Genomic DNA, 13,018 nt, shown 5'->3' with positions numbered 1-13,018 from the left:
TAATGAACAGTTTTTCAATGGCTATCTCGGGACCTTCAGATCATCTACCAGGCCTTCAGCTCTTGATTACCATCTTCCATTCAACTCGTCTTTAGAAAACTCCCTACACTTCAGTCCCGTCACCATCTTCAATACCTCACTGTACCCGATTTTTTTTCTGTTCAGACCACAAGATAATGGCAACATTTTTCATTATTCTATAAATTAATAGTTCTAATCGGGGAGAAAATATTTAATTTAACAAAATAAAATAATTGTTGTTATTTCTTCTAGATATTTTTTATCTTCTAGGAAAGCATTTTGAAATTTGGGTACGAAGTACGAATTTTATTCCGGGAATTCATAATAAATTTGTCATGCAGCGGCTTATGTCGTCTAAAAGTGGATAATTAACATCTAGTTGACCGTACAGTAAGACCTTATCATATCGCCTCAAGATCATTGAAACTCCTTGTATGTGTTGGACGCCACACGCCCATTTTTATTATTTTAGACTTCTGTTTTGTATGTAGCGGGTATCAGTTGGGCGTCACTGTTGTATATATTGAAGACATTAAACAGTGTTTTGTATTCGTTGGTTCCTAATATTTTCTCATCTCCCTCCATGTATCAGTTGGGCGCCAGTCAATAATTTTTCTGATAAACTTCCATGCCACATATATTGGTATTCGTTGGGCGCCACTGCTTTATTTTATAAACAATATGTTGCACTCCATCATCTATGCACAATTTTTTCTTTCATATTTGCTTCTTCAGATCATTGCCCTGACTTCCATTTTTATTACTTCACTTCTTAATTCTGTTTTTTTTTTTTTTTTTGATTGAAGTAAATTAATTTCAAACACGTATCGCAGATTTGCCTTTCAATGCATTGCCTCAACGAGTGGAGATGGTGGTGTCGAACAAAGTGAGATATGCCATGTAATTATCGGTGAACACGTCAATGTACTGACAGATGGGTGGCATAAGGAAATATAAGAAAACGCAACACCAACAGCAACAAAATAAAATTACAAAACCCTTTTGAAAACAAAAAAGAGTTGTATTTTTTTCTTTAAAAAATCCACGCCTTGGGTAGGACTTGAAAAACTAGTCTTTAAAAAATCCACGCCTTGGGTAGGACTTGAAAAACTATTCTTTAAAAAATCCACGCCTTGGGTAGGACTTGAAAAACTATTCTTAAAAAAATCCGCGCCTTGGTTAGGACTTGAAAAACTAGTCTTTAAAAAATCATCGCCTTGGATAGGACTTGAAAAACTAGTCTTTAAAAAATCCACGCCTTGGATAGGACTTGAAAAACTAGTCTTTAAAAAATCCACGCCTTGGGTAGCCCTTGAAAAACTAGTCTTTAAAAAATCCACGCCTTGGGTAGGACTTGAAAAACTAGTCTTTAAAAAATCCACGCCTTGGGTAGGACTTGAAAAACTAGTCTTTAAAAAATCCACGCCTTGGATAGGACTTGAAAAACTAGTCTTTAAAAAATCCTCGCCTTGGATAGGACTTGAAAAACTAGTCTTTAAAAAATCCACGCCTTGGATAGGACTTGAAAAACTAGTCTTTAAAAAATCCACGCCTTGGATAGGACTTGAAAAACTAGTCTTAAAAAAATCCACGCCTTTGATAGGACTTGAAAAACTAGTCTTTAAAAAATCCACACCATGGATGGGCCTTGAAAATGGAGTCTTTAAAAAATCCACGCCTTGGATGGGACTTGAAAAACTAGTCTTTAAAAAATCCACGCCTTGGATAGGACTTGAAAAACTAGTCTTTAAAAAATCTACGCCTTGGTTAGGACTTGAAAAACTAGTCTTTAAAAAATCCACACCATGGATGGGCCTTGAAAATCAAGTCTTAAAAAAATCCACGCCTTGGGTAGGACTTGAAAAACTAGTCTTTAAAAAATCCACGCCGTGGGTAGGACATGAAAAAATAGTCTTTAAAAAATCCACGCCTTGTGTAGGACTTGAAAAACTAGTCTTTAAAAAATCCACGCCTTGGATAGGACTTGAAAAACTAGTCTTTAAAAAATCCACGCCTTGGGTAGGACTTAAAAAACTAGTCTTTAAAAAATCCACGCCTTGGGTAGGACTTTAAAAACTAGTCTTTAAAAACTCCACGCCTTGGGTAGGACTTGAAAAACTAGTCTTTAAGAAATCCACACCTTGGATAGGACTTGAAAAACTAGATTTTAAAAAATCCACACCATGGATGGGCCTTGAAAATCAAGTCTTAAAAAAATCCACGCCTTGAAAAGGCCTTGAAAATCGAGACTTTAAAAATCCACGCCTAGGGTAGGCCTTGAAAAAATAATCTTTCAAAAATCCACTCCTTGTGTTAGTCCTTAAAAAATAGTCTATATGCCTCCTTAAAACACACTCGTACCAATTCCAGCTAACCTAAATGTGTAACTCTTTTCTTGCAGCTCCAATCTGCCGTTTCTGTCCTGCACTGACAATTCCAGAATAAAAATTAAATCAACATGTCTAAACGATGGACAATCATATCATACCTGATACTCGTCTATACCTGTTACAGGTGTACATGGGCCCAAACACAATTACCTGAACAACCAACCAATAATTTAGATTTAGAAGCAGCACTGCCAGAACCCAGAGCTTATGTACCCGATTCCCAATATCTAGACTTTGTCTATCACAATCATGAAGAGTTAACAAGATTTTTAAGGTAAGACCCAAAGCAGACATAACCTCAAATTCTGCAATTTGAATATAATTCTTCCCTCTCTATCCCCCTCTCTTTTCTGCAGAGCAACTAGTGCTCGCTATCCTAATCTAACTGCCTTGTATTCAATTGGTAAGTCCATACAGGGTCGAGAACTATGGGTGTTGGTGGTCTCCTCCTCACCATATGAACACATGATCGGTAAACCTGATGTCAAATATGTTGGCAACATTCATGGCAATGAACCTGTGGGTCGTGAGTTACTATTGCATTTGATCCAATATTTGGTGTCCAGCTATGATACTGATCAATATGTTAAATGGCTGCTGGATAATACTCGTATCCATATAATGCCTTCAATGAATCCCGATGGCTTTGCCGTCTCCAAGGAGGGTACCTGTGATGGCGGTCAGGGCAGGTGAGTCTTACAGAAATATTTTGAAAATTGTTTTGGTATTAAAATTCGTAATATTTCTTTTAGATACAATGCCCGTGGCTTTGATTTGAATCGCAATTTCCCCGACTACTTTAAGCAGAACAATAAACGTGGCCAACCGGAAACGGATGCTGTTAAGGATTGGATTTCGAAAATACAATTTGTTTTGAGTGGCAGTTTGCATGGCGGGGCCCTGGTGGCCAGTTATCCCTATGATAATACACCCAATGCTAGTAAGTATAAATAGGGAATACTCTTGAGGTCCTCTTTAGTTATTGAGTTGGTTTTGTTTTAAGTTAAAAGTTTAGTTAGTTTCCGAATCATTCCGCTAAATATATATTTCATTCATTGAAATCGTCCCTAAAACTCATTCATTTAAAAAACCTTAAAAAATATTCTTTAAAAAATCCACGCCTAAGGTAGCCCCTGGAAAAAATATTCTTTAAAAAATCCACGCGTAAGGTAGCCCCTGGAAAAAATATTCTTTAAAAAATCCACGCGTAAGGTAGCCCCTGGAAAAAAATATTCTTTAAAAAATCCACGCCTAAGGTAGCCCCTGGAAAAATATTCTTTAAAAAATCCACGCCTAAGGTAGCCCCTGGAAAAAATATTCTTTAAAAAAATCCACGCCTAAGGTAGCCCCTGGAAAAAATATTCTTTAAAAAATCCACGCCTAAGGTAGCCCCTGGAAAAAATATTCTTTAAAAAATCCACGCCTAAGGTAGCCCCTGGAAAAAATATTCTTTAAAAAATCCACGCCTAAGGTAGCCCCTGGAAAAAATATTCTTTTGAAAAATCCACGCCTAAGGTAGCCCCTGGAAAAAATATTCTTTAAAAAAATCCACGCCTAAGGTAGCCCCTGGAAAAAATATTCTTTAAAAAATCCACGCCTAAGGTAGCCCCTGGAAAAAATATTCTTTAAAAAATCCACGCCTAAGGTAGCCCCTGGAAAAAATATTCTTTAAAAAAGCCACGCCTAAGGTAGCCCCTGGAAAAAATATTCTTTAAAAAATCCACGCCTAAGGTAGCCCCTGAAAAAAATATTCTTTAAAAAATCCACGCCTAAGGTAGCCCCTGGAAAAAATATTCTTTAAAAAATCCACGCCTAAGGTAGCCCCTGGAAAAAATATTCTTTAAAAAATCCACGCCTAAGGTAGCCCCTGGAAAAAATATTCTTTAAAAAATCCACGCCTAAGGTAGCCCCTGGAAAAAATATTCTTTAAAAAATCCACGCCAAAGGTAGCCCCTGGAAAAAATATTATTTAAAAAATCCACGCCAAAGGTAGCCCCTGGAAAAAATATTCTTTAAAAAATCCACGCCTAAGGTAGCCCCTGGAAAAAATATTCTTTTGAAAAATCCACGCCTAAGGTAGCCCCTGGAAAAAATATTCTTTTGAAAAATCCACGCCTAAGGTAGCCCCTGGAAAAAATATTCTTTAAAAAATCCACGCCTAAGGTAGCCCCTGGAAAAAATATTCTTTAAAAAATCCACGCCTAAGGTAGCCCCTGGAAAAAATATTCTTTAAAAAATCCACGCCTAAGGTAGCCCCTGGAAAAAATATTCTTTTGAAAAATCCACGCCTAAGGTAGCCCCTGGAAAAAATATTCTTTAAAAAAATCCACGCCTAAGGTAGCCCCTGGAAAAAATATTCTTTTGAAAAATCCACGCCTAAGGTAGCCCCTGGAAAAAATATTCTTTAAAAAAATCCACGCCTAAGGTAGCCCCTGGAAAAAATATTCTTTAAAAAATCCACGCGTAAGGTAGCCCCTGGAAAAAATATTCTTTAAAAAATCCACGCGTAAGGTAGCCCCTGGAAAAAAATATTCTTTAAAAAATCCACGCCTAAGGTAGCCCCTGGAAAAATATTCTTTAAAAAATCCACGCCTAAGGTAGCCCCTGGAAAAAATATTCTTTAAAAAAATCCACGCCTAAGGTAGCCCCTGGAAAAAATATTCTTTAAAAAATCCACGCCTAAGGTAGCCCCTGGAAAAAATATTCTTTAAAAAATCCACGCCTAAGGTAGCCCCTGGAAAAAATATTCTTTAAAAAATCCACGCCTAAGGTAGCCCCTGGAAAAAATATTCTTTAAAAAATCCACGCCTAAGGTAGCCCCTGGAAAAAATATTCTTTAAAAAATCCACGCCTTATGGTGGCCCCTGGAAAAAATATTCTTTAAAAAATCCACGCCTAAGGTAGTCGTTGAAAAAATATTCTTTAAAAAATCCACGCCTAAGGTAGTCGTTGAAAAAATATTCTTTAAAAAATCCACGCCTAAGGTAGTCGTTGAAAAAATATTCTTTAAAAAATCCACGCCTAAGGTAGCCCCTGGAAAAAATATTCTTTAAAAAATCCACGCCTAAGGTAGCCCCTGAAAAAAATATTCTTTAAAAAATCCACGCCTAAGGTAGCCCCTGGAAAAAATATTCTTTAAAAAATCCACGCCTAAGGTAGCCCCTGGAAAAAATATTCTTTAAAAAATCCACGCCTAAGGTAGCCCCTTGAAAAAATATTCTTTAAAAAATCCACGCCTAAGGTAGCCCCTGGAAAAAATATTCTTTAAAAAATCCACGCCTAAGGTAGCCCCTGGAAAAAATATTCTTTAAAAAATCCACGCCTAAGGTAGCCCCTGGAAAAAATATTCTTTAAAAAATCCACGCCAAAGGTAGCCCCTGGAAAAAATATTCTTTAAAAAATCCACGCCTAAGGTAGCCCCTGGAAAAAATATTCTTTAAAAAATCCACGCCTAAGGTAGCCCCTGGAAAAAATATTCTTTTGAAAAATCCACGCCTAAGGTAGCCCCTGGAAAAAATATTCTTTTGAAAAATCCACGCCTAAGGTAGCCCCTGGAAAAAATATTCTTTAAAAAATCCACGCCTAAGGTAGCCCCTGGAAAAAATATTCTTTAAAAAATCCACGCCTAAGGTAGCCCCTGGAAAAAATATTCTTTAAAAAATCCACGCCTAAGGTAGCCCCTGGAAAAAATATTCTTTAAAAAATCCACGCCTAAGGTAGAAAAAATAAAAAATCCACGCCTAAGGTAGCCCCTGGAAAAAATATTCTTTAAAAAAATCCACGCCTAAGGTAGCCCCTGGAAAAAATATTCTTTAAAAAATCCACGCCTAAGGTAGCCCCTGGAAAAAATATTCTTTAAAAAATCCACGCCTAAGGTAGCCCCTGAAAAAAATATTCTTTAAAAAATCCACGCCTAAGGTAGCCCCTGGAAAAAATATTCTTTAAAAAATCCACGCCTAAGGTAGCCCCTGGAAAAAATATTCTTTAAAAAATCCACGCCTAAGGTAGCCCCTGGAAAAAATATTCTTTAAAAAATCCACGCCAAAGGTAGCCCCTGGAAAAAATATTCTTTAAAAAATCCACGCCAAAGGTAGCCCCTGGAAAAAATATTCTTTAAAAAATCCACGCCTAAGGTAGCCCCTGGAAAAAATATTCTTTAAAAAATCCACGCCTAAGGTAGCCCCTGGAAAAAATATTCTTTAAAAAATCCACGCCTAAGGTAGCCCTTTAAAAAATCTACGCCTAAGATAGCTCTTGAAAAACTATTCTTTACAAATCCAGGCCTGAGGTATATTCTTTAAATAATCCGGATCTAGTCTGGGTCCTGGATTTTTTTTTTAAATCCACGTCTTTTATACCACTTCATTGTCATCAATCGCTCCATTTCATTGCCTTGTTTGCACTTTCACTCTCTCACCCTCTCGCTCACCCTCTCTCACAAACATCATCATGGCATTAGTTGAAGTAGTTGAATCAGTTGTATATAAAGTGCTATTACAATTTTTTCATTTAAAAACCAATATGGCGACTAAAAGGAATCTGTAGATCATCGGCCTTATGCGCGAGTGAGTAGATCCCTATTTTTGTACAAAAAAAAAAAAAAAAAAACTCCCAATGTAGAAGTTCCGAAAAGCATTATAAAAAAAAATATAAAAATTGTTATCAGTTAGACTAACCCTTTTTCGTATTACCTTCCTCCTCCCCCTTCCCAACAACATGTCCTTTGGGCGCAGTGTTTCAAACATATTCAGCGGCACCCTCACTCACCCCTGACGATGATGTGTTCAAGCATTTATCTTTGGTCTATGCTAAAAATCATGCCAAAATGTCACGCGGTGTGGCCTGCAAATCTGCCACCCCGGCCTTTGAGAATGGCATTACCAATGGTGCGGCCTGGTACCCTTTGACTGGTGGCATGCAGGATTATCAATATGTCTGGTATGGCTGCATGGAAGTGACATTGGAAATCTCGTGCTGTAAATATCCACCAGCCTATGAATTGCGTAAATATTGGGAAGATAATCAATTGGTGAGTGGGAACAAACTCAACTCGAAACCGAATTTCAAATAATAATAATACAAATTTTGATCTATCTCTCAGTCCATGATCAAATTCCTTGCCGAGGCCCATCGCGGTGTCCAAGGTTTTGTCTTCGACAACAATAACAATCCCATTGAAAGGGCATCCCTAAAAATTAAGGGACGCGATGTTGGTTTCCAAACAACCAAACATGGTGAGTTCTGGAGAATATTGCTGCCGGGTTATTATAAATTGGAGGTAAGTCGGAATTGTTTGTAAATTTATTTTTAATTTGAATAATGATGTTTTAATATAAATGTTATCTTCAGGTATTTGCTGAGGGCTATTCTCCACGAGAAATTGAATTTGTCGTTGTCGAACAACATCCAACATTGCTGAATGTCACGCTGTCACCATCTAAGGTAAGATCAGGTTTGATTTCATTTATAACCGATTTCAATTATTTTGCATAAGAAGTACATTCGATCAGTTAAAAGGGTTACAACGTTACCTATATTCCGACGAGGCGTACAAAAACATCCAAATTCATGACTATGGCAAAATTTTGTGTGTAGGGTGTGAGTTTGGTGCTTACTCAAACCATAATAGCATCTGTTGGCCAACACTATTCTTCTCCGGATTTTAAAGCTGATGTTATTAATTTTCTTTATGGCGGTACCGAGGTATATGAAATCGTTCACAACCTCGAAGCTGTAGTTTTCAAGTTCCCCAGTTGATCCGAGTCCACTAGACTATTTATACCATCAGCTTGGTCTTCTCGCCATTTACTGTCAGTCCCACTTTGGCAGACTCATTCTCAATTCGTTCAAAGTTGGCAATTACCGGTCGCAATGTTCGACCCATTATGTCGGCGAAGGGCGAGTAAAGTATGCTGTTTAGTGTACAGAGTGTCATTTCTGTTCACATTTGCATCTCGTATGACTTTTTCCAGCAGGTCACACGACAAACTGTCAACTTGTCTGAATCCTCGTACGGCATTGAAGTGCTTCGAGAGATCCTTTCCGACTTTAACTGCTGAGCTTTTGCCACTCAAAGTTATCCTGCATTGCCGTATTAATTTTGCAGGAATGACATGGCTTTAAACATCTCTAAACGGATAGGCCTGTCGAATGCGGCTTTGTAGTCGACGAATAGGTGGAATGTGTCGATGTGTTTTTCGTGGGTCTTTTCCAGGGGGTTTGGCGTAGAGTGAAAATCTGGTCAATGGAGGATTTTCCAGGTCTGAAGCCGCATTGGTATGGTCCAATAATGTCCTTGACGATTGGCTTCAGTCGTTCACACAACACGCTTTATAGCAATTTATATGTGATGGGAAGGAGACTTATTCCTCTATAGTTGGCACATATCGTCTTGTCTCCTTTTTTTGTGCACGGGACACACAGGGTGCTGAGGTTCCAATCATTGAGCATGCATTCCTCTAGCCAAATTGTACTAATCACCTGGTGCATTCTCCTGACCAGCATCTCTCCTCACCCATCGGCACCTGCTGCTTTATTACTCTTCAGCCGATTGATTGCTATTCTGACCTCATCTTGGCTAGGTGGTATACATCTATACCATCATCTCTTATTGGTTCTGGGGTATCCTCTTCACCGCTACTATTTGATACCAGAAGTTTTTCAAAATGTTCCTTCCAGATCCTCAGCACGTTGTCTGTATCTGTCACCAGGTTTCCATCTTCATCTCTACAGGAGGATGTGCTTGTACCAAAGCCTTCGATTTGGTGTTTTACTCGTTGGTAAAATTTCCGGACTTCATTCTGTCTCCTGTACATCTCGATTTGCTCACGCTCTCGTTTTCCTTGTTCTATCTTCTTTTTTGCTGAAAATACGTCTCGTTTCATGGCAGCTATAATACAATACGTAATCGTCTGATTTATTTGATTATTGCTCTTATTTGATTCTAATAGCGGTGGTATATCTTACTACCAAAACTTCCCATTGTATAGGTTAAAAAAAGTTCTGCCCAGTCTTACATAACATCGTAGCGACGTTTTTATACCCTTCACCACACTGTAGTACAGGGTATTATGTCTTTGTGCATATGTTTGTAACAGGTAAAAGGAAACGAGATAGACACATGCTTCCTTTTGAGAATATGCATAGAATCAATTTCTGAGTCGATTTATGCAAGTCCGTCCGTCTGTCCATGTTAAATTGTAAACAAAGTACAGGTCGCATTTATGATCCGAATTGGATGAAATTTGGCACAGCTCATTTGTTTGGCCCAAGGACGAACCCGATTGAAATTGGGAAAAATCGGTTCAAATTTAGATATAGCTCCCATATATATTTCCGTCCGATTTAAGGTAAATGGTCCACCAAAGTCCCTTAATATCTTTCGATTAGCACGAAATTTGGCACAGCATACTGAATTGAGTCTAGAATGATATGTGCTAAGTTTCGTGGAAGTCGGTTCATATTTAGATATAGCTCCCATATATATTTCCGTCCGATTTAGGGTAAATGGTGCATCAAAGTCCCTAAATATGCTTCGATTTGCATGAAATTTGGCACAACATACTAAGATAAGTCTAGAATGATGTGTGCTAAGTTTCGTGAAAATCGGTTCAGATTTAGATATAGCTCCCATATATATTTTTGTCCGATTTAATGTAAATGGTGCACCAAAAACACTATATATTCTTCGATTTGCACGAAATTTGGTATAGCGTACTGACTTGAGTCTAGAATGATGATCATATTTAGATATATCCCTATATATATTTCGTCCGATTTAATGTAAATGGTGCACCGAATATATTTTTCGATTTGTACGAAATTGGACATAGCGTACTGAATTGAGTCTAGAATGATGTGTGCTAAGTTTCGTGAAGATCCGTTCAGATTTAGATATAGTTGTGTGGATTGTAGGTGTGTGGATTAATTATCCATCGCTACAACAAAAAAATCTGCATTGAAAAGGACTGTTCCTAGAATGAAGACAAATGTCGAACTTTGACAAATTAGTATTTAATTCGCATATGCAAGTATCGCATCAATGCGGAATAAATACAAGTTATCAACGTACGACCTTTGTAAAGCCTAATAGCCCAATATGCCTGATGAGCCGCTTAACCAACGGTGAAACGCATCGCTTAATGGTGCGTTAGGTTCTCTCCTGGCTTTCCTTTTCATTGCAAAACTTAGATCATCAAGCTCGACTCGAAAGAGTATAAATAATCACTTAAAAAAGATATAGCTCCCATATATATTTTCGTCCGATTTTACATAAATGGTGCACCAAACTTCTAATGTATGTCTGATTCGAAATCGGCTTCCATAAATTTTGTGCCATGGTACGCAGACGACTCTAAATCTGACCGAATGAAATTAAATTTATCATAGGTTGTAGAAAGACATAAGTATGTTCCTTCGAGGGAACATTAACATACAATTGTATGGATACATATGTACAATATACCCATAGTGGTGAAGGGTATCATATAGTCGGCTCAGTCCGACTTTACTACTTTTCTCACTGGTCGGTATTGAATTAAATTATTTTTGATTTTTGGAAGAGCCCTTCTTAGGACTTTAAATCAGAACACATCTGCAATGTCTGTATATTCTCCTATGCTGATCGAATGTACTTATTACTCGAATATCATTTCTCTATTTTATTTAATTATTTTTTTAAATAAACATTTTTCCCCTTAAAAAAGTTTTAAAAGAAAACACAGCATGCTTGCACTTGAAATAAAGTAGTATTTTTTAATATTATTTTTCATACTTGACAATTTTTTATATTGAATATACCTATATTCCTAACATATTTTTATTTTTTCCTACAATTTTTTCAATATTTTTTATTATACAAAAAAAACCCCAAGCAGTTTAACATGCCCACAATTCTTACAACAGCCACCTCCACCACCACCACTACGCAAAAAACAGCAACCCGAACACAAATCAGGAATAATCGCAAAAATGTGAATGATAAAATTCGTTTCCCTACCGATTAGAGTTGCGTTGTATTTCAATGGCAAGGAATTGTTGAAAAAAGAAATAATATTATTTAGTTTCCAAATAAGAAATCATCAATATATAACAGAAGTATCATTTAAAAAAGGTTTAATGGCTTTCAATTTTTTTTTTTTTTTTTTTTTGAAATTTAGTAGATTCATGCTCTTTAGTTGTTTTTTCTATTATTTTTGCAAAATACCAAACAAAAAAAAAAAAAAAAAGAAACACTAACACAAAAGCTTACTGCTGCTGCCTGTTGAAACATGACTAATGATTGGTAAACTAACAATACAAAATTTTATATTCCTATTATTGTTATTCCTCCCTCAACCCCTGCAACAAAATCGAATTTTCAACACAAAAAATATCAAATGAGTTTACTTTATATTAGTAAGTACAGCCATATATATTATTAATGTGTACTCTGTCTTTGTTAGCTTTCATTAGAGCTTTTTTTATTAAATATTTCATAAAAAAAAACTAAAAACCTGCACTAAATTTCCTTTCATTAAAAACAAATCATCTGTTTTATTTCTCTGAGTGTTGTACTCGCCCTTTCCTTAGTTTACCAAAACATAAAAAATCATAGCATACTTCTAGGCTGTCAATACCACCAAGCATTGCCTTTGCTTACCCAAGCACCAAACCAGCTGTGTCACCGCTTAACATAACAAACAGGGTGTCTCGCATATAAATGTTGTCTCTCTCTATGTGTGTGTGCGTGTGTGTGTTTCTCTCTATGTGTTGTTTTCTTTGCCATTTAAGTGTTAAGCAACCTTTTTAAAAGCTTTTTATTAATGAAGTTATTTTTCCTGTTTTTTTGCAGCGCACCGAGGGCGGTTCATTATCACCCATTTCACCGCTATATCGACCCATACCCGGCCCACCACCGCACCTCTATCGTCCACCCACACCCGGCTATGGTGGCGGTGATTCCAGTATCTTCTCCTCCATTACCAGCGGTCTCAATAATCTCTATTCGAATCTGTTCGGCTGATCGTTTCTCTTCGTGATCGAAATATTTCTCGATTATCGTACCATTTATTTATTTATAACATTTTTCATAATACTATCGATAATTCATATAGCAAGTCGTGAAGATTTCGATCCGTTGCCCCAGGAGGGGGAGGAATAATAATAGTAGTAGTAGTAATGTAAGCCAATAACAACAACTACCAGAATAACAGAAACAACAACAATCAACAGTCCATTTGCAAACAAACAGCTTCGTTTTTTGCAAAGCAATCGATCGCACGAAGAAGGAAGAGAAAAAACTTTATTTTTGTAGTACTGCCTTATAGTTCAATTAGGTAAAATGGGGTTCGGTAAACTAACACTGGGTGACATGAAATATTTTTTTTTTTTTTTTTTTTTGGGACTTTGAAAACCCGCGGGGAAAATTGTTAGGATTTGAATTGATTTTTGGTAATATTTAAGACTACCATTGCCACTACTCTAGGTTAGGTTTGGGGATGTGCAGTCACTTATGTGGCTGCAGCACTCTGTGATCCGTTGTGATCATCCACAAGAAGAGATACAGTGAAGAGAAGAGACAAAGCCAGATCTGTAGGAGAGAGAAGATTAGGGAATTAAAGGAGAGT

General features: G+C 37.0%; 1 protein-coding gene across 1 annotated transcript; it reads left to right on the top strand.

Annotated features, from left to right (window-relative positions):
• Positions 1 to 2,467: 2,467 nt before the first annotated feature.
• On the top strand, positions 2,468 to 12,552 carry LOC133326670 (carboxypeptidase D-like). The gene is made up of 7 exons (XM_061535292.1): positions 2,468 to 2,685; positions 2,768 to 3,100; positions 3,164 to 3,351; positions 7,145 to 7,440; positions 7,513 to 7,689; positions 7,761 to 7,853; positions 12,244 to 12,552. Exons 1-7 carry the CDS (start codon positions 2,480 to 2,482, stop codon positions 12,412 to 12,414), a joined length of 1,464 nt encoding a protein of 487 aa, XP_061391276.1. The 5' UTR covers positions 2,468 to 2,479; the 3' UTR covers positions 12,415 to 12,552.
• Positions 12,553 to 13,018: the final 466 nt, after the last annotated feature.

Source organism: Musca vetustissima, unplaced genomic scaffold (genome assembly GCF_032173495.1).
Source record: "Musca vetustissima isolate MV318-11 ecotype Yass unplaced genomic scaffold, APGP_CSIRO_Mvet_v1 utg45576, whole genome shotgun sequence".
NCBI classification, from domain to species: Eukaryota; Metazoa; Arthropoda; class Insecta; order Diptera; family Muscidae; genus Musca; species Musca vetustissima.
The sequence above is the reverse complement of the archived record's forward strand: the minus strand, read 5'-3'. Positions and strand labels throughout refer to the sequence as shown.